This window comes from Vulpes lagopus, chromosome 15, assembly GCF_018345385.1.
Source record: "Vulpes lagopus strain Blue_001 chromosome 15, ASM1834538v1, whole genome shotgun sequence".
Classification (NCBI taxonomy): Eukaryota; Metazoa; Chordata; class Mammalia; order Carnivora; family Canidae; genus Vulpes; species Vulpes lagopus.
The window spans coordinates 25,381,243-25,404,032 of record NC_054838.1 but is presented as its reverse complement, the minus strand read 5'-3'; the positions used below and the strand labels follow the sequence as shown (position 1 = coordinate 25,404,032).

Genomic DNA, 22,790 nt, shown 5'->3' with positions numbered 1-22,790 from the left:
ACAGACTCTAAAGTAACACTCTTGGAATTCAGATACCAGTTCTTACCCCTTACAAGATAGTGTGACTTGGGTAACTTAATTTCTCTTTCCTTCAGTTTCTTTCTTTATAAAATAGGCATAATAGTACCTACCTCAGTGGGAGAATTAAATGAGTGCCAGATACTTAGTAAAACCATCTCAGTTTTTATTCTTATTAGTGAATGGCAATGTGCTGAGAGCTTTATAAGCCTCTCTAATCCTGCAAGGCAAAAACATAATTCATTCAGTGTTGTAAATGTAACAACTGAGCCCCAAGGAAGTTTAGGGGCTTGACTAAGATCATATTAATTAATGGAATGAGGATTTGAACCCAGTTGACTGGCTGTACAGCCTTCACCCTTTGTACTTCACCATGCTAGTAAGATTGGATGGGAAAGGTGAATGGATGAGGACATTGAGCTATCTCACAGCTTCTGTATTTAGAAAATTTTGTCTTAAATCCTTACTATAAATCTAGCTCTTTTAACATTCTTGCTAGGATCTAGTTTCCAGACCTTCAGTTGTTTTGAATCTACAGCATTACAGTTTTTATTTGCCAGTGATAAGTTTCAGAGCTAACTCCAGAGCCTAATAAAGACCTGAGAGTAAGGTGCCTGGGGGCTCAGTCAGTTAAGCATCTGCCTTCAGTTCAGGGGTGCTGGGATCCAGTCCCGCAATGGGCTCCCTGCTGTGGGGAGTCTGCTTCTCCCTCTCCCTTTGCCTCTCACTCATGCACTCTCTCTCTCAAATAAATAAGTAAAATCCTTTAAAAAAATAAAGACCTGAGAGCAGTTCCGGCTCTCCTCTTGTGCTTCTGTTTCAAAATGATGCCATGAACCTTACTTCAGTGATTTGTCCCATGCTCCTGCCTTGGTTTCACTTATGTCCCCCACCCCCACCAAACCTCATAAATGTGGCAGGAACTGATCATAAATCCATTTTCTCTGAATCAACACAAGGAATTCCTGCTGTATTTAGGCTCCACCCTCCTCTCTGGCTTTCTATTCTTCTCTTTTCTCTAAAGTACTCCAGAGATTGTCAAGCAGACTAGGGTTTGACTCAATTCAGCACTTAGTATAACAAGAAAAAAAAGAATAAGCTTTGGTCTTATACAGACCTGGATTCAAATCTTGGCTCTGTCATTTATAAATTATATGATCTAAGCTAAAACACTTTACCTCTTTGAGCCTTTGTTTCCATCTGAATAAAATTAGGATAATAGTACCTGCCATGTAGGGTTTTTATAAGGATTAGAGATAATATTTATAAAGTATTTGGCACATAATTGGTGCTTAATAAATGGAGCTGGTTTTTTTATGCTTACTATGTGTTAGGTACTATGCTAGGGCTATTCAGTATAGAGAAGAACAAAATACATTCCCTATCTTCCAGGACCCCCAGAGAATCCTGTAAAACCTGTTGTAAATGGAGATTGGGAAAATACCTAGACCCAACTGACCGCATTTGTCTAGCTCTCTCAGTGGAAATAGATGACTCTTTTCCCTTAACTCCATCCTTTCCGCATAGCCTCAGCTATGCAAACCAGACCCAGCTGTGTTCAATAAATATTTGAGTTCCTACTCTATGCCAGGCACTATGCTAGGTGCTAGGGATTCAAAGGTAAAATAAGACATACATGGTCTCTGTCCTCACAGACCTTGTACCCTATGGGGGAGACAATTAGAGGATAGTATGATTAGGCAAATATAGGGTGTTCTGGAAGGGGATATCTGCTTCAGACTGAGGATGGTAGAGAAGGCTTCCTGGAGCATTCGTCAGCAAGAAATGAAGGGGCATGACATAATATAGTCAGAGGCTACAGCAAATACAAAAATCTAGAGTAAAGAAAGAGTATGAAGAAAGTTTGAAATCATTAGAACATAAAACTATAAAGAAAGAATGATGAGTTGTCCCACTAAATACGATATTAAACTTGAGCTCTTCAAAGCTATTGTTTTTCTCAATGATCAGTTTAGCCTGATTTCTCCTCAGGTATGTTTAAGATATTGTGCTTTTATGTTAAGCAGAACCCTCCAAGTGTTACCTAAAGTTACAGTCTATCAAGAACAGGTTATGTTTGGCTAACCAAATAAAACAAGATTAATTTTCTTTGCAAAGCTATAAAAAAATCTTTGGAGTGCAAAATAATGGTTCTAGCCATCATTCTTCACTCCCATTGGGTAAGAACTACTTGACTCCTACTCTGAGGAACACAACTTCAAACATTCCTAGACTCTTAAGACTGTCCAAGTTGAGGGATGCCTGGTTGGCTCAGTGGTTGAGCATCTGCCTTCGGCCCAGGGCATGATCCTGGAGTCCTGGGATTGAGTCCCACATCGGGCTCCCTACATGGAGCCTGCCTCTCCCTCTGCCTATGTCTCTGCCTCTCTCTCTCTGTTCTCTCATGAATAAATAAATAAAATCTTAAAAGAAAAAAAAAAAAAAAGACTGTCCAAGTTGAAGAGGATCTTAAATCTAGTTTATTAGTCCTTCTCATTGTATATATGAGACTTGAGGTTTGGGAAGTTATAATAATGTGTTTTCAAATCAAAGCCACACTCAGATTAGCTATTGTGGTGCTCTGCTTCTTTGTCCCACTCTACATTGGCCAGTTCATTTGTGTTCTCAGTGGAGGTTGATCAACTTCCTCAGTACATGGAAAGATTTATGCCAGGAATAGAGAGTGTAGAGAACATAAAACAAGTGATGCTTGGTCTCAGCTTTTAGGTGAGTCGCAGTTTAAAGAAGAGCAAGGTGTCTAAACAAATGTTAAACAGTGTGTAATGAGTTCAGTGTTACCAGCAGCATGTATAAGAAACTGGGAAACTAGTGACCATTCTTAAAAAATTGCATTCTTTGATTTATTTAGCAAATTGAAAACTGAGAATTGTGTCCATTTTTGGTAGTCAGCCTTTGATACTCATTATCAGGAATGGAGTCCATAGAAAACAACTTGTAGAGGAATGCAGGTCTGTTTGTCCCCAGCCACTTTCATGTCAGACATAAGGAACAAAAAGCAATGAGTCTGAGAACAAAGGTCATAGCATGGTTGCTTGTCCAACCAAGAAGGGGTCTTACTCTTACAAGCCTGAGTCCAAGCTGTTATTTTGCACCATGTACAGGTTTTCTAGGGGGTTATTTTTCTTTTGTGATTTATATCACTTTTGTTCTTAATTAACTATAATGCATATGTGGGTTATTGAGAATTTGGAAAATACAGACAAGTATGAATGGGAAAATGCAAATCCCTCGTAATTCCAAAGATGATGGTCTTTCAAATGATTTCTTTCAAGACTCACTGCCCTGAGAAAAATCACGGAGACACGATAACAAGGAAAAAAGAAGTGTTTCCTGTGTTTAAGGTTGTTTTCCAGTTGCCTATATCAAGAGGACAAAAACTCAACCCTGCTAGCTTTTCCCTGCTATTCAAAAAGGGAATTCATAAGAGTAGAAAGCAGGCTGTGTGCCAGTCTCTCTCATTATCTGTCCTCTCTGTTGATTTTGGAATCACTGAAATCCCTGTCCTGCCCCACAGTCCCCTGAATCAGCTTCTCTGTGTGCAGCCTCTAATGTCAGTGGCAAGACATGCCCAGCCATACTGCCCAGCTCTTCTCTTTTCCCCACAGATGAGGAGAGGGTGATTGGCTTTGCCTCAGTGGACCTCTCCCCACTTCTTTCTGGCTTCCAGTTTGTCTGTGGCTGGTACAACATCACAGACTTCAGTGGAGAGTGCCAGGGGCAGATAAAAGTTGCTATCTCCCCTCTAGAGAGTTTGATGCACTTCAAGGAAGAAAGACAATCAAGACGTGGGATGGAGACCCCAGGATCACTGGTACGTATCCTGATTCACATTCTTGACCAGTAAGGGTTCTACTGAGCAAAATCTATAAGAAGATCCTCTACATGTGCTTGGTACTTTCCAGCTTACAGAACACATTATATATTTGTGTCTCATAATGATCTCATAACCTTTTTAGGATGATAAAAATTATACGGTTGTGTACATAGAGGAATTACACAGTGGTGATGGATGCACAACTCTGAATATACTGAAAATTACTGAATTGAATTTTAAAGGGTGACCTTTATAATACATTAATTATATCTCAATTTTTAAAAAATTGTTTTACTTGAGTATAGTTGACACATAATGCTACATTAGTATCAGGTGTACAACACAGTGACTGAACAAATTTATACACCATGCTGTGCTCACCACAAGTGTAGCTAACGGTCTGTCACCATACAATACTATTACAATACCATTGACTTACCCCCATGCTGTGCCTTTTATTCCCACAACTTGTTCATTCCATACCCAGAAGCCTGTATCTCCCACTCCCTTTCACTGATTTTGTCCACCGCCCATCTTCTTCCCCTGTAGAAACCATCAGTTTGTTCTCTGTATTTATGGGTCTCTTTCTGCTTTTTTGATTGTTTATTAATTTGTTTTTTTAGATCCACATATAAGCGAAATCATAAGGTATTTGTCTTTCTCTGACTTATTTCACTTAGCATTATACCCTCTAGATCCATCCATGTTGTCACAAATGGCTGTATCTCAATTTTTATTTTTATTTTTTTAATTTTTATTTATTTATGATAGTCACACAGAGAGAGAGAGAGGCAGAGACATAGGCAGAGGGAGAAGCAGGCTCCATGCACCGGGAGCCCGACGTGGGACTCGATCCTGGGTCTCCAGGATCGCGCCCTGGGCCAAAGGCAGGCGCCAAACTGCTGCGCCACCCAGGGATCCTTGTATCTCAATTTTTAAATAAGATTAATTGCAGCATGGAGTTTGAAACCACATTGGTTGAACATTTTAAAAACTATTACATTAAAATCATTGTTCCTATAAAAAAAAATCATGGTAGTAAATACAGACAAACTCTTTCAGGGAGTTTAACTGTAAAAGAAAGGAGAATTTTCCAGACTGTCCCAGATAGGGGAGCTCTATCAAAGCAAAGATTGTAGGGTTTTACATTTCCCTTATCATGTGTGCCTGGCCCAGGGTCTGGCAGGGTGGGCATCAGTAAATACTGAATGCATGAGTGACCACATGAGAAAGTAACAAAGAGTTAAACAGTTGCTGTATAAGAAGGTCTTTCCTTCACATCAGCCCTGGTAGTCAAGAAGTAATTACAGCCACATCACCCTCACTTGTAAAGTAAAATGATATCTAGTCAGAAGTTCACAAACTAGCTGGAAGAGCAGGAGCATAAATACAAACAAAGCAACTAAAAAGCAATCTGATAGCATAGTACATAAATTGGGAATAATAATAGTACCTACCTCATAAGATTATTTTGAATTTTAAATGAAAAAAATGCATATAAATTGCTTATTGCAGCATTCAAGACATAGAAAATACTCAGCAAATTATATTTATCTACATATAATAAATTTTTTAAACACAAATTTACAAATGTATTTATACTGCTTTGTTCCAAAAGGATTTGTGGTGACAGGTGTACCATTTTTCTCATTATTTCTACAGATCCCAATATATAGCCCCTTTTCCTTCCCTGCCTCTGATATGTATGCTGCATTCCCCAGCTGCATTGCAAAATGGACCCCAGAACAATTTATTCACACCTCATCAAAGGAACTTGATTTCTCCTCTCCTGAGAGGTGAGTGACTTTTTGATAAGAAGAAATAGAGAGTTGTACGTCTGCTAACTGGCTTGTCATTTCTCTCTTTCCTTTATTGGTGGAAGAAGCTAGAGACAGGAAGAGCTTTGATCTCCTGTTACAACCCCTGGGAACTCCAGGATCCTATGAAAACAATTTTTTTTTTTAATCAGAATATTTTTTTAAAGGTTTTATTTATTTATTCATGATAGACATAGAGAGAGAGAGAGGCAGAGACACAGGCAGAGGGAGAAGCAGGCTCCATGCAGGGAGCCTGACACGGGACTTGATCCTGGGACTCCAGGATTGTGCCCTGGACCAAAGGCAGGCACCAAACTGCTGAGCCACCCAGGGATCCCCTTTTTTTTTATAAGATAGGAAACTAGAACTTTTACTGCTATCAAAAGGATAGCTTCAGTGGAAATAACACTTATCTCTTTTCTTCAAAGGCTTTTAACTTTTATCCCTAAAATCAGTAATCAGCTATCTGAGATCTTTCCCTTTCCAAATATAGGAACCAGGATATTTTATAAAAAGCAACTGGCCCATCCAGTTGCTTCCCCATGCCAACCATGGACATGCATATGGATATCAGGGCTAGAACATATTCCATTCTCTCAAAAGGCAAGGTCTAGGAATAACATTGCTACTTTCACCCCACTTCCTTCCAGGCCCTAGTGCCATTTGCCATCCCCCTGCCCCCATCCCCCTGTGTCTATCTCTCTACTTCAGGAATAAGGTAAAGGATCTTCCCCTACCACAGCCATTCCTACAGCAGCAATTATGAGTAGTCCAGAAAGACACTCTGTATACCACTTAGCCACTCAAAGGCCCATTTCAATGCTCTGTAGCTCTTTACTTGCTTACCACATGAAAAATGCCTCTGCCTTCTGCATAAAGGGATCCCATGTGTCTGTCAAATCCTAGATCACAGGCTAAAATAGTTGTTCTGTTATCTATTTTATGGGTGTTACTTTGACCATAGCCAATCCATGACACATGGGTAGGATAGGGTACTGGTACAAGGATAGAAATATAGGTTGATAATGAAGACACTATTTAGTAATTGTAAAAGCTAAGTTTAGTGGTTTGGTTTTTGTCCACATAAAAATGTCCCTGTTCCAGGGGCACCCAGGTGTCTTCAGCTCCAGTCATGATGCTAGGGTCCTGGGATCGAGCCCCACATTGGGCTCTGTGCTCAGTGGGGAGCCTGCTTCTTCCTCTCTGTCTGCCCCTCTCTCATTCATGTTCTCTGTCTCTGTCTCCCTCTCTCTCTCAAATAAATAAATAAAATCTTTAAAATATATATATATCCCTGTTCCCACTTCAGAAGGACCATATCAAAATGACATTCTGATCCAGCTAGCCATCTAAGGCTAACCAAATTGTGGTATATTCATATAATGAAATGACACTCAAAAACTTTGCAAAAGGCAATACTGATATACAACAAAATAAACCTCAAAATAATTATGTTGAGAGAGAAGCTAGACAAAAGAGGGTCCCGTGTATCTGATTCCATTTATATAAAATTCTAGAAAATTCATACTAATCTATAGTGACAGAAAGCAAATCACTAATTGTCTAGGGATAAGAGAAGATGAATAGAACAAGAAAAGGGAGGAATTATGAAGGACAAGAAGAAACTTTTAAGGTGATAGATATGTACATAATCTTAATGTTTTAATGGCTTCTTTAGATGTGCACATACGTCAAAACTCAATATTGTGGCACAAAATTATGCTATAATTAGACCAAATAGTTTTGGTACTTCTCCAATAAAGGGTTATTTGGTCAATAATTTTTCAGTCACAATAAAAAATTATAACGCAAAGAAATACCTCATATTGTATACTTTAAATATGTGAAATTTACTATAAACTGATTATACCTCAGTAAAGTAGTTTTCAGACATTTCTACTGCAGAAGCCTTTTATACTCTTAAAAATTATTTAGGTTTATTTAGGTAAGTTGTACCTATTTTTACCGTATTAGAAATTTAAACTGAGGGCAGCTCTGGTGGCGCAGCGGTTTAGCGCCGCCTGCAGCCTGGGGTGTGATCCTGGAGACCCAGGATTAAGTCCCACATCAGGCTGATCAAGTCCCACATCAGGCTCCCTGCAATGGAGCCTGCTTCTCCCTCTGCCTGTGTCTCTGCCCCTCTCTCTCTCTCTCTCTTTCTCTCTCTCTCTCTGAATGAATAAATCTTAATTTTTTTTTAATTTAAACGGAGAACATTTTTTTCAACTTTTATTTATTGCTTTCAGAGAGAGAGGGAAAGAGCATGTACGAGTGGGGAGAGAGGCAGAGGGAGAAAATCCTCCAGCAGACAACTCCCCTCTGAGTGCAGAGCTCCACACAGGGTCAATCTCACAACCCTGAAATCACAACTTGAGCTGAAATCAAGAGTCAGATATTTAATCAGCTGAGCCCCCAGCACCTCTAAACTGAGAACATTTTAAAATATAATACACAAAATCAGTTTATCTGTACATCAACAGTGAATAAACCAAACTGAAATTGAGAAAGCAATTCCATTTACAATAGCATCAAAAAGAATAAAATGCTTAAAAATAAATGTAAGTGAAAAAGTCCAAAATTTATTCTCTGAAAACTACAAAACATTGTTGAAAGAAATTAAAGAAGTTCTAAATAAATGGAAGGACATCCCACATTCACAGATTGCAAAACTTAATATGGCCTAATTCCCCAAAACAGTCTGTAGATTCAACATACTTTCTATCATAATCCCTGCTTCATTTTTCATGAAAATGGGCCAGCTCGTCCAAAAATTCATATGGAAATTCAAAGGACACAGAATAGGCAGAAGAATGAAGAAGAAATGCCTAATTTCAAAACTTAACACAAAGCTACAGTAAACACTACAGTGTGCTACTGGTATAAGGAAAAGAATGTGTATTCAAGTGCATATGGAATATTCTACATAGTAAATCACATATTAGGCCACAAAACAAGTCTCAACAAATTTTAAAAGATTGAAATCATATATATCTTTTCTGGCCACAACACTATGCTTTCTTTTTTTTTTTTTTTTTTTAATTTTTATTAATTTATGATAGGCACACAGTGAGACAGAGAGAGGCAGAGAGACAGGCAGAGGGAGAAGCAGGCTCCATGCACCGGGAGCCTGACGTGGGATTCGATCCTGGGTCTCCAGGTTCACGCCCTGGGCCAAAGGCAGGCGCCAAACCGCTGCGCCACCCGGGGATCCCAGGCCACAACACTATGAAACTACAAGTCAACCACAAGAAAAAATCTGGAAAGAGTACAAAATAACATGCTGCTAAACAATGAATGGGTCAACTAAGAAATCAAAGAAGAAATCAAAAAGTATGTGGAGAGAAATGAAAATGAAAACACAATGGTCCAAAATCTTTGTTGCAGCAAAAGCTGTTCTAGAATGGACATTGATAGCAATACAGGCCTCCGTCAGAAAAGCAAGAAAAGTCTCAAAAAACCTAACCTTGCACCTAAAGGAGCTCGAAAAGGACACCTGGGTGGCTCAGTGGTTGAGCGTCTGCCTTTGGCTCAGGGTGTAATCCCAGGATACTGGGATCAGGTTCCTGACTGGGAGCTTACTTCTCCCTCTGCCTATGTCTCTGCTTCTCTCTGTGTGTTTCCCATGAATAAATAAGTAAAATCTTTAAAAATAAATAAATAAACAAACAAACAAACAAACTAGTTAATTAATCTAAATACATAAATAAATGAGCTCTAAAAAGAAGAAAAAACACAGCCCAAAACCAGCAGAAGGAAGGAAATAATAAAAATTAGAGCAGAAATAATTGACATTGAAACTTAAAAAAAAAAAAACAATAGAACTGATTAGTGAAACCAGGAGCTATTTCTTTGAAAAAAATAAAAAATCAACAGAATTGATAAACCTCTAGCCAGATTCATCCAAAAAAGAGAAAGGACTCAAACAATATCACAAATGAAAGAGGAGAAATAATAACCAACACCACAGAAATACAAGCAATTGTAAGAAAATATTATGAAGGGACACATGGGGGGCAGCCCGAGTGGCTCAGTGGTTTAGCGTTGCCCTTAGCCCAGGGCCTGATCCTGGAGACCTGGGATTGAGTCCCACGTCAGGCTCCCTGCATGGAGCCTGCTTCTCCCTCTGCCTGTGTCTCTGCCTCTCTCTCTCTCTCTCTCTCTCTCTCTCTCTCTCTGTGTGTCTCTCATGAATAAATAAATAAAATCTTAAAAAAAAAGCGTGCAACTCTTGATCTCAGCTCAGGTCTTGATCTCATGGTTCAAGCCTCACATTGGGCTCCACACTGGGCATGGAGCCTACGTAAAAAATAAAAAGAAGGGGGGATCCCTGGGTGGCGCAGCGGTTTGGCGCCTGCCTTTGGCCCAGGGCGCGATCCTGGAGACCCGGGATTGAGTCCCACGTGGGGCTCCCAGTGCATGGAGCCTGCTTCTCCCTCTGCCTGTGTCTCTCCCTCTCTCTCTCTCTCTCTCTCTGTGTGTGTGTGTGTGTGTGTGTGTGTGTGACTATCATAAATTTAAAAAAAATTAAAAGAAGGGAAAAGAAATAAAAGGCATTGAATGTTCATATATTGGAAGAATAAATATCATTAAAATGTTTATACTACCCAAAGCAATCTACACATTTAATGCAGTCCCTATCAAAACACCAACAGCATTTTTCACAGAACTAGAACAAACAATCCTAAAATTTTTATGGAACCATAAGAGACCTGAAAAGCCAAAGCAGTCTTGAAAAAGAAAAGAAAAGCTGAAGGCATCACAGTTCTGGACCTTCAAGTTATATTACAATCTGTAGTAATCAAAACAGTATGGTACTGGCACAAAAATAGACACATAGGAGAGTGGAACAGAGTAGAAAACCCAGACGCAAACCCACAGTTATATGGTCAGTTAATCTGTAACAAAGGCAAGAATATGCAATGGGAAAAACGCAGTCTTTTCAACAAATGGTGTTGGGAAAACTGGACAGTAACATGCAAAGAATGAAACTGGACCACTTTCTTACACCATACACAAAAATAAATTCAAAATAGATTAAAGACCTAAATGTGAGACCTGAAACCATAAAAATCCTTGAAGCAGTAATAATTTCTCTGACATCAGCTATAGCAACATCTTTCTATATATGTCCACTGAGGCAAGGGAAACAAAAGCAAAAATAAACTGTTGGGACTACATCAAAATAAAATCTTCTCGGGGATCCCTGGGTGGCTCAGCAATTAAGCACCTGCCTTCAGTTCAGGGCATGATTCTGGAGTCCCGGGATTGAGTCCCACGTCGGACTCCCTGCATGGGGCCTGCTTCTCCCTCTGCCTGTGTCTCTGCCTCTCTCTCTGTCTCTGTCTCTCTCTCTCTCTCTGTCTCTCTGTGTGTCTCTCATGAATAAATAAAATCTTTTTTAAAAATAAATAAATAAAATAAAATCTGCACAGCAAAGGAAACCAACAAAACTAAAAGCCTACTGAATGGGAGAAGATATTTGCAAATGACATACAATAAAGGGTTAATATCTAGAATATATAAAGAATGTATACAACTCAACACTCAAGAAAACAAAAACTTCAGTTAAAAAACGAGCAGAAGGCATGAACAGACATTTCTCCAAAGACTTGCAGGTGGCCAACAGACACATGAAAAGATGCTCAACATCACTCATCATCAGGGAAATGCAATCAAAACCATAATGAGATATCACCTCACACTGTCAGAATGGCTAAATCAACAGCACAAGAAACAAATATTGGCAAGGATATGGAGAAAAAGAACCCTCGTGCACTGTTGGTGGGATTGCAAACTGGTGCAGCCACTATAGAAGACAACGTGGAAGCTCCTCAAAAGTTAAAAATAGAACTACCCTATGATCAAGGAATCGCACTACTGGATATTTCCCCCAAAGAATACAAAAACACTAAGTCAAAGGGCAAATACCCCATGTTTATTGCAGCATTTATATACAAATAGGCAAACTATGGAACCTGCCCAAGTGTCCATTGATAGACAAATGGATAAAGATACGGGGTTGTGTATGTATATACACACACATAATGGAATATGATTCATCCATTAAAAAGAATGAAATCTTGCCAGTTGGAACAATATGGATGGATCTAGAGTATATAATGCTAAGCAAAATAAGTCAGAGAAAGACGAAATAGTGTATTTCACTCCTATGTGGACTTTAAGAAGCAAAACAAAGCAAAGGGGAAAAGAAAGAGACAAACCAAGGAGCAGACTCTTAACTATAGAGAACAGATGGTCACCAGAGGGGAGGTGGGTGGAAGTGTGGGTGAGATAGGTGATGGGGAGTAAGAGTACACTTATCTTGATAAGCACTGAATAATGTATGCTATATCACTCTTATACACCTGAAACTAATATAACACTGTATTTTAACTGCACTGGAATTAAAATTTTAAAAGAGAAAAATAAAGGAGAGTGGGTAAAACTGAAGGCAAGATTATTTGGAAAATAGTTGTAATCTAAGCAAGAATTAGTGAAGCCAGCACTATGGTAATGGGGATGGATTTGCAGTACCATGTTAGGAGCGTTATTGGTTGATCATCATATTAGGGGTTTTCTCATTGGTTCGGAATTTATTTTGGCCCCATTTATTTCTGACAGAAATAGTGCCACAAGAAGTCAGGCATTACGTCATGAAGAGCATGTGCAGAATATCCGCCGATTTCATGAATCCCTGCAGCAGGGAGAGGCAGTTTTGCCACGTGATGACAAACTGACCACACTGCCTTTGTCCTCCCGTACTTCCATTCTGACTTCTCTCAGGTAAGGCCCTGTGCTGGGAAAAGACACAGGAAACCATAGTGAAGCAAGCACAAGGTAAAATGGCCAGTGGCAACCTGCAGTACTACCCTTCTACCAGCTACCATTGCCCTGGGAGGTTGAGGGGGCTTTTGTCTATGTAAGTGTTGAGCTGGACCCTGGAACCTCTCAGGATTCCTCAGAGGTAAATCTTTTTCAAGCTTGGGGCCTTCCGTTCCTTCACAGGTTTCTATTACTGATCCACCTATTAACACAGGAACTTGAGGTTATCCACCAAACTTAATAACCACCCTCACATCTATACTGCTTCATATCTACTTTAAATTTACAGAACCTCATCCTGCCCACCATCTTTCTTCACACAACCACTGAATTCTTCCAGACCAGCATCTGTCCTATTAATGTTCCCTTGTCTCTTTCTTAATTTAGTCAGCATCTGAGCCAGAGAAGCACTGTGAGAATTGAAGGGGCCATTATAGATCATGTGAGTTAGCCCCTGGGTTATCTAGTAAGAAGTGTGGTGCTGTGAAAAGGTTTTAGCTTCCAATCCTGGCTCTGCCATTCCTAGAGGAGGAGATAGCCTGTTGCCAGATAATTATAATGATGTGGGATAAGAGCTGCAGATTTTGAGACGAAGCTCAAGGCTGTGTTCCTCAACTATAACTTCAGAGAAGTCAGTTGAAGGAAATGACTGAATAAAAGGCTGGCTGATGTTTAAGAAAATCACTATAACTTACCATCAGTTACTGGTTTCAGTTGACGATATATAATGGTTTACTGCTGTCATTGTCCATGTCTACAAATAATTTATTTTGTATTTTTGAATAAAAAGACATTTGTACATTCCTAATAACTGAGTGCAAGAGCCATGTACCAATGTACTGCTTTCAACTTAAATCACTGAGGCATTTTTACTACTATTCTATTAAAATCAGGATTTTAGTGTTTGCCATCACCAGATGAAAAGTTAAACAGCCTTTCTGTGGAGAGTAAGAATAATTGTGTACAAAGTAGAAAAAATATCCAATTATGTGACAACCTTTGTGTAATAAAAATTTGTTTAAAATTTAAAAAAAAAAAAGATCTGCAGATTTTCTGGCCAAGGGTAGATGGAAGAATGAGGAACATTCTAAGTTGGTCATAGGAAGCTTTAAAGAAGTCACACTTGAACTGGTCTTTGAAGGAGCAGGTCAACAAACGTGAAGGATATTCTATGCAGAAAACATGCTAAGACCCAGAGGCATGAAAACATCACATCAAGTTTGATGGAATACTAGCAATACACTTAGGCTGCAGCTGAGCCTAAGATGCAAAGAGCAGAGGGCCTAGTCAGTTGGGCATCTAACTCTTGGTTTTGACTCAGGTCATGATCTCTTGGATTATGGGATGGAGCCCCCCATGTTCAGGCTCCGCACAGGCCGGGAGGCTGCTTGAGATTTTCTTGAGATTCTCTTGAGATTCTCAAGATGCCCCTCACCCCACTCACATGTGCTGCCTCTCTCTCTCTCTCACTCAGAAATATGAATGGATGGATGGATGATGTAAAAAAAAGCAGGGCAAATTCTATAGGGTCATCTTATATGAGCCTTAAATGTCAGCTAAGAGTTTGGACTTTTAGAACAAATGATTCTCAAGTGAATAGTGATGGGTGAGGGGAGGAAGAGTGTGTAAAGTTTGAGGAAAAAATATTTGACAGATTTTATATTTGGAAAAAACTAACTTATTACTTGTTTTCATAAAGCAAAGTCAGAAAAGAATTGGCAAAATATTTTTGATTGGTGGGACATTGGTTGTTCAAACTTTTATATTACAAGGAAGTGGTATGTTCAGATTCTCGTTTTGATTCTCAACTAGAGACTGGAGGCTATTTAAGTAAAACCATTAACAGTGTGGCCGCATTTTATTGGGTCATTCACAAAACATATTTTAGAATTCACTGAGAAAAGAGAGAAACTCTTCCTGCATCCTAGAGCAGTTTCTCTCACTGTCAACCTTATTGACATTTAGGCCAGATATTTTGTTGTAGGAGGCCTGTCTTAGGCATTATAGGATATTTAGCAGCATCCTTAGCCTCTATCCACTGAATACCAGAAGCACTCCTCCCCTGATTGTGACAACCAAAAATGTCCCCACACATTGCCAAAAGATATCTTGGGGCCAAATTGCCAGGCTGTGTAAATCACTGCCTTAGAGCACTGGTTCTCAAAATTTAGAATGTATCAGAATCACATGAAGAGCTTGTTAAAAACATCTGTTGCTGGACCCACCCCTACAGTTTCTGATTCAGTAGGTCTAGGATAGTGCCTGAACATTGGCATTTCTACTAAGTTCTCAGATGATGCTGATGGTGCTACACCATAACCAGGTTTTTAAAACTGCTGGTAGATGAATTCCCTACCAAATGAAGATAAACAAGATACCAATTTTGCATTACTTCTTGGGGTCACAGAGTCCTAAAACAGTGCTTCATTTGAATCACAGCAATCCTCTGAGGCCTACAGAGCAAATATTAGTAAACATTTTCACAGATGAAGGAAGAGCACCTGGGTGGCTCAGTTGGTTCAGCGTCTGCCTTCGGCTCAGGTCATGATCTTAGGGTCCTGGGATTGAGCCCCGCCCTGCATTGTGCTCCCTGCTCAGTGGGAAGCCTGCTTTCCCTTCTCCCTCTGCCCCTTACCCCTGCTCATGCTCACACTCTCTCTCTCTCTCTCTCTCTCTCTCTCAAATAAATAAATAAATCTAAAAAAATTAAAAACCTCTTCACAGATGAGAAAATTGCAGCTTCGTGTTAATAGGTTCTATATCCAGAATCTCTGACAAGGCCAGTTGGTTTTGCATATTTTCTTAAGTTTTGCCAAGTTTACAATTGTTTGCATGTTCCTGCTACAGGTGGCATGTGGCATATACCCAGATGTAGACACCTATGTAAATCCACTGTGATTTGAGAATCATGGTTTCTATTGACAGATTAAGGATCAGCTCTGTGTTCTCTCATGTAATTAGATTTGACTGTAGAACATACAGACTGTTCCTAACAAAAGGATAGAAAAACTGAGTTTACTTCACAGGTATTAAGAGTCCATGTTGTACCAGTTGTACCAGGCACATTGAGTGTACCAGAGAAGTAGAGAAATTTGAGATACTATCTTCCATTACCAAATGCTCATGGCCTAGTTTGGGAAACTGACACATAATGAGAAAACTAAGCAGAAATCTAAGACAAAAGGTTGATGGAGATGCCAAGAGTAAAGGAGTTTAAGAGAGTTCATCCAATGACTTGGGTTGATAGAGTTTTGAAAAGGAGAAATATTAAGAGAGAGAGAGAGAGAGATGAGTACTTTAAAAGTAGCATAGGGACACAGCAAGGGGAGTAGCTTAAAATCAGGTTCCAGCATTCAGAGGTATGAGGCAGAAATGAACCCAGTTGGGGCTGGGCCCATCTATTATCATGGAGAAAGCACAGTAGATACAAAGGAATCAGCGCAGAGCTTACAGTACATCAAGGGAAACAGATGTGATTGAAGCATACAGAACTGTGGAGCACAAAGGGGAATACAGAAGCATACAGAACTGTGGAGCACAAAGGGGAACCTCTTAAACCAATTTAGAGGTTCAGGGAAGACTTGCTAGAAGAGGTCACTTACTTGAAGGATCGGGAATGGTTATGAGGTAGCAAAGGTCATTGTTAGTCCAGAGTAAGGCCTTCCTCCTTCAAGAGTAAGAGGATATGAAGACTAGACCTGAATGGTAACCAAGAATGTGGGGTTTTTGCTGGACATCAGAAGAGAAATCTCAGTAGCCAGAGGAAAGGAGGGGAAAGTTGTCCCCAGCAGCAGGATTATAGTCAAGTAAAGGATGAATTAGTGGATTGGAGAGGGTAGGGTCCTAGTGTTAATAGACCAAGTGAGAAATACTAATTCCTAGCTCAAGCAGTAGAATGCCAAGGAAATGTAAAAGATGCTTGTAAAGCCAGTGAATAATCATTTTGTCCTCTTTTCCCTTTCTTTTTTTATAGGAGGAATCTGAATGAGTTAGATCAGATCCAGCAGTACTTCAGTCAGAAGCTCAGCAAGCCTTTACTTCCACTCAGTCCTCAGACTCATATCATTTCACAGTATCAGGAGAGCCAGAAGGATCATCTTGGACCCAAAGACAGCAGCCTAGACCCTGAGAGCCAGTGCATCCTGGAGAAATCCAATAACCTGGTGTTGCAAGTCAGCTCCTTAATCACGGGTATGGCTCAGGGCCCCTTTTATTGAGGAGTTATGGTCGCTGGGTGCCTATTCAAAAAGCATTTGAATGTCTGCCCTCAGACAAGCCCCTATGACAAATAGAGACCAACGGCTTTCACTTTCTTATTTACTGTCTTCCTTTTGAAAGGATAGATTCAGGAGCATGGCACAGGAACATGTGAAGTGGAAAGAGCATTGAACTGAGAGACTGGAGACCTAAGTCAGGTCATTGGTGGTTTTCTGGCACAGGCTTACTATTTAACACCACTTACCCTTTCCCTTCTTGAGGTTTCCTCAAAAAAAAAAAAGTGAGAGCAGATTAAGTAAGTTCAGTAGCAGTTCTTGAATTGTGCCACTCTGTTTTCAAGAAAAAATCAACTACGGACATATTCAAAATTGTAATTCTCAGAAGGCAGAAGTCTGAATTTTTAGCAGGTACCTCAGATGACTCTAGATGTTGGTGTTCCACAGTCAACCCTTTGAAAAATTGCTTAAAGCAGTGGTCCTCACTTTGGCTGCATATTGGAGTTTTTGAGGGAACTTTTCAAAATCCAGATGCCCAGGCTGTACCATCAGTTAGTTGCAATAGGATTTCCGAAGGTGGGACCCAGGCATCAGTGTTTTTCATAACTCCCCATGTAATTCCACTGAGCAGCCCAGACAGGCACTGCTGTAGAACAAGTATTTCTCAAACTTGCCTGAGCATAAAAATCACCAGAGTCCTGCTTCATTATATTGAATCAGAGTGTAGGGGTGGTAAGACCTGAGAACTTCTATATCAGGCACAGTTTGGAGAATTGTGAGAAATCAATTAGACCAGTACCTCTAGTCATCACTTGGGTGTCATTTTGTTCAAGCAAAAGATGTATATTGTACACAAGGATGAATAAGTTCAGTTTTCTCTGTTTGAAGGGGAAAGAAGCCACCATGATTGATACTAGGTACAAACCTTCTTCCTATCCTCTCTCCCAGAGTGCTGACCAGTTGGTAGCTAGGGCTCCAAAGGTACATGCTGTATTTGGCTTCTTTTTTTTTTTTTTTTTTTTTTTTTTTTTTTAAGATTTTATTTATTCATGAAAGACACAGAAAGAGCTCAAGAGGCAGAGACAGAGGCAGAGGGAGAAGCAGGCTCCACGCAGGGAGCCCGACGCAGGACTCAATCCCAGGTCTCCAGGATCAGGGCCTGGGCCGAAGGCGGCGCTAAACACTGAGCCACCCGGGCTGCCCCCTGTATTTGGCTTCTACTTGCTTGAAAATATTCAGTCATCTATTTATTGAGCACCAACTATGCCAGGCACTTTGTGTTACTAGTTCCAGGAAGATAAAGTGGTGGACAAGACAGGAATTGTCTTTGCTTTTCTCAAGCGTACATTCTATGGTCAACTGAAGAAACTGCCCCCAAGAAAGAAAGCATAAGAGCAAAACAAAGGGAGGCTTGTTTGAGGTAGAGGTAAAGCAAATAGGGAACCCTTTAAATCAGTATATTAAAAGAAGAGAGAGAAGAGAGTGAAAGAGAAGAAAACAGTTTAAATAAATAAACTCCCCCAGCCTCCATCACATCTCAGTACACTTTTGAAGAAGTCATTAGACAAATAGATAAGAGTAAAGCTTGACAGTGAGTTACTAAGTGGGGATCTCATTTATGCTACATCTATATACCAAGTCCTTTACTGGGCCCTAAAAATGCAACATGAATCAGACACATGGTCTCTGCCTTTGAGAAGCTCACAGTCTGATGGGGGAAACACAATAACATCTTAAGTGCTTCCTTCTAGAACAATACTATAGAGCCATCTCATCCAGCTGGTGCACCTGAGAAGGCTTCCTGGAGGAGGTTATAGTAGAGCAGGGCCTTGAAGGATGGGCTGATTTATAAAAAGCAATAAGAATGTTCCAAGACAGAAAGGATAGTTCAGGCCAAGAGATCAGGATTAATTAACCTGCTTCCTGGTTCCTGTTCCTGTTTGCAGGTAGGGATGTTCCATTTTCATACATCTATAGTCCTCTTTGAAACTTGAAAATTTTTAATGTATTAAATTTAACCAGTACCTCCTATAGGCTGAAGACTCCATTACATGTCATGAGGGAGATGTGACCCCACACTCCAGGAGTCATATTTGCCTCCCAATTCATAACTTTCTTTTCTTAAATAACCATGCAAACAAGCCATTTACTAGGCCTGTTTATTAACTTATTCCCTCCCATTTAATTGCAAAACAATTTGAAGTGACTGGTAGCTTCCATTTATTGTTTTGTTTTGTTTTTTAAAGATTTTATTTATTTATTCATGAGAAACAGAGAGAGACAGAGACACAGGCAGAGGGAGAAGCAGGCTCCATGCAGGGAGCCCGCGTGGGACTCGATCCTGGGTCTCCAGGATCACACCCTGGGCTGCAGGCATCGCTAAACCACTGTGCCACCAGGGCTGCCCCATTTATTGTTTATACATGTGCCATACCACATACAGCCATTTATCTCATGTATTCTTTACCATAACCCTGTGCAAAGGATGGTGCTAATCACATTTTAAAGATAAACAGGTTCAGGGACACCTGGATGCCTCAGCAGTTGAGCATCTGCCTTTGGCTCAGGGTATGATCAAGTCCTACATTGGGCTCCCTACGAGGAGCCTGCCTCTCACTCTGTCTATGTCTCTGCCTCTCTCTGTGTGTCTCTCATTAATAACTAAATAAAATCTTTAAAAAAATAAAAATAAAAAAAGATAAACAGGTTCAGAGAGGATAGTTCACTCATGACCACAAAGTTGATAAGTGACAGTAGAGATTTGAACCCATAACTACCAACTCCAAAAGTCTCTGCTCTTTCCACATACCATGCTGCCTACATTTTCTCTGTAAACCTCCCCTCCCTTACCATTTGGGTGACAGATTACTTGCTTTTATTTTCCAAGTAAGATACATAGTTCTAATAACTGTCATCAAATACATAAATAAGTACATTCTCATTTTGATTTTTAATATAGGTAATTACTGAAGTAAATGGAAGCATGAACATGCCCACCAGGACTCCTAGCTCCCAAGAATTCCTGAGCATGAGCAGATAGTCTCTGAAAGCATTTCCACAGATGTAACTACAACTATAAACAGATTAGATTTTGGTCCTCTGATGTTAGAATAAAGTGCTAGAAATTGTATTGCCTTGAATATAGTTTCACTGACTCGGGTGGATTAACTATCTTTAAGATTTGTTCAAAATCTGATTGCAAGAATACATCCAAATCTAGAGCCTAGCATGGGAAATTGAATGGTGTGTGGCCCTACCTTGTAGTAAGAGTGATATCTATTGCTATTCAGATCTGCAGACTATCACCAGGAATTCTCAAGCATCTTTGAGTTGTCATCGACCCAGGAGTAGAAGTGGAGAGGTTCACACCCTACCAGATGCTCAGGATACTGTGGCCATGCAGGAACGAAGCACAACTCCAGACCTGCCATTGGCAAGACCTCCGGATGAGGGCAGAAACTCCCCAACTCCCCTTACTCTTGAAGAGACTTCAGGCAGAAGAGGAGTGCTCCATGAATCTCTGGGGTACACAGTACCCATTACAAGGATGCAGAGCAGTGAGGAAACTGAGGCAGGCCCAGCCTACAGTGATGAGGACTATGAAGAAGACATCATTGAGCCCAGGACCCTCAATGACATCACCACCGTGACAGACAAAACTAGCCCTTGGTCCAGTTTCATGTCAGACACAAATGAGATCAGCCTTCAGCCTGATAAGGTATATAGGGAAGACCCCTCTTGTCCTTCAAAGCCTTTCCCCAGAGAGGAGCTCAAGGGCAAAAGTAGCCCTCTGTCCAGCGCAGGAAGAGGGGTCAACCCCCACCTGCTTAGGCAGGATTCTCCTAGCCAAAGTCTTATTGCTTATGAGGTCAAAGCCTCTCATGCCAGGGATGGAGAGCCTGCTTCAGCAAACCCTCAGGTCATCACACCAGTGACGCCCTCAGGAGCCCAAGAGAACAACGCCTCTGTTGGATTGAGCTCACCAAGAGCAGATCAGGACCAGGAGCCCAAGCCAGAGGCCCAAACTGAGAATGAAGCTGCCTCCAGTGAACTAAGTGACTCTGCTGATAGCTTCGAGAAATTCCCTCTCCACTTACCCTCCCAGAACAGAAAGGAAAGTCATCGGGAGCTACTCGTCAACTGCCCTGACATCAGGCAGAAGCAGGCAACATCTGGATCAGAAGTGTCCACAAGGCAGAGCCTCCTGTATCCTTTGGTATTTCCCATATTTCCCACAAGTAGTCCCTTAAGCCATTTCTAGGCATTTTGGATGCTGGCACTTAGGCCAGCCTCGTGTGTGAGTATGAGCAGTGGCCTCCCTTATGTAATGCACTGGAAGATATAGAAGTCCCTTCCTTCAGAAGACTCGCCCATGCTAATAAGGTGCTGTGATGCTATTAACACCCACCGTCTGAAGCATCATGCTTTGAATTGGGTTTAAGTGCTAGTAGCACATTCATTAGCATAGCCCCACGTGATTTACTGGATCAATCTATTGGGTATTTTACACTTGAAGGCAGAGTTCTGGATGTAAGAAATGAGACCTTTAATCGCAGGTGAAATAGAAGTAGGGGGTGCAGAGAGAGGGGAAAGGAGAGTAAATGCTCATTGACTGAGCATTTACTATGTGCCAGGCATTTCACATACCTAAGTCTTGAAGGTCGGTATCATCATTTCTATTTTGCATGTAGGGCAACTGAGGCTCAAAGAGTGACCAGCCTAACAGTTTTTTTTAGAAAAAAGACAATGAGAGAGAAAGTGGACACAGTTGAAATGCACTTGCCCAATTCGCCCCACCCCCAAAATGGCAGTGTTAATGGGGGGAAGGGACACCTGACATTCCCCCTCTTCCTGCTTTGAAGCATAGATGGACATGTAATGAGAAAAAGAAACCAGCTAGGACCATCGACAGCCCTCACATCTGTTGCCTAACTGGCTGATCAGATCAGCTCACCTGACATCCCAACAGCAAGCAGGAGTTACTGTGCAGCTGCTGGTGAAGGAGTCTGTTTTACTGAAGAGGCCAGGGGGCCTGTTTGTGACCCTTGCAGACTCAGCTTCTTATTACTTGTGTGACATCAGATCTATAATTTAACCCTTCTCAGCCTCAGCTTCTTCACCTGTAAAGTGGAGGCAGTTGCCCACCTTACCCACCAGACTGTACACGCCCCAGGTAAGTCAGGGACCTTGTTTTATTCTGTGTCCCTGGAACCAGACATTGCACAGAGAAGGGATTAGTAAATCTAGATTGAATAGAACTATCATAATTTCACAGAATTCTTGAGAAAATCCAACCAAATTGATTCTTGAGGAAATTAAGTGAGGTGGAAACATTTTTACCCACTACACAAATGTGATTCGTGTTGCAGGACAGAGAGAAACTAAAAGGTAGGGGTGAGAGATCAGGAGACCGAAACCATGGACTGGCTGGAGGGGGAGCACTGGAAGCACACTGCCTGCAGCAGAGATCCTTCCTGCCTCACTCATCCTGGCTTCTGATGTTGTTGCCTTTACAGGCAGTTTAGTCATGTGCAGAATATATGTCTGTGCTGGAGCAGTCACATGTGCCCAGATCCTAAGGGCAGTGCTCTAATTCAGACCTTGCCAAGTATTCGTTCTTCAAAAAAATGGGTATTGCCAGGCTGTGTGCTGCTACTGAAGATTTAAATTAGACTTTATCTCAAGAAGTTCCCTTTTTTTTTTTTAAGAGTTTATTCATTTATTCATGAGAGACACACACAGAGAGAGAGAGGGAGGGAGGCAGAGACACAGGCAGAAGGAGAAGTAGGCTCCACGCAGGGAACCCGATGTGGGACTCGATCCCGGGAGTCCAGGATCACGCCCTGGGCCTAAGGCAGGTGCTCAACTGCTCAGCTACCCAGGGATCCCCAAGAAGTTCCCATTATGAAGCAGGGACAGGCAATGATACAGTTTATTGTTTTATATATTTTTTAATTTTATTTATTTATTCATGAGAGACCCACAGAGAGAGAGAGAGGCAGAGACACAGGCAGAGGGAGAAGCAGACTCCACACAGGGAGCCTGATGTGGGACTTGATCCTGGGTCTCCAGGATCATGCCCTG

General features: G+C 40.9%; 1 protein-coding gene across 3 annotated transcripts in view; it reads left to right on the top strand.

Annotated features, from left to right (window-relative positions):
- Positions 1-22,790, top strand: part of C2CD3 (C2 domain containing 3 centriole elongation regulator) — a 149,725-nt gene that overhangs the window by 107,019 nt on the left and 19,916 nt on the right. For 2 of the 3 annotated variants that reach the window (XM_041729982.1, XM_041729980.1), the window contains exons 27-31: positions 3,645-3,850; positions 5,516-5,649; positions 12,292-12,453; positions 16,466-16,683; positions 19,997-20,912. In XM_041729982.1, the coding sequence (XP_041585916.1) occupies positions 3,645-3,850; positions 5,516-5,649; positions 12,292-12,453; positions 16,466-16,683; positions 19,997-20,912 (1,636 nt within the window). Of the gene's footprint in view, positions 1-3,644; positions 3,851-5,515; positions 5,650-12,291; positions 12,454-16,465; positions 16,684-19,665; positions 19,802-19,996; positions 20,913-22,790 lie in introns of those variants that run through there. The other variant, XM_041729981.1, reaches the window with a different exon arrangement.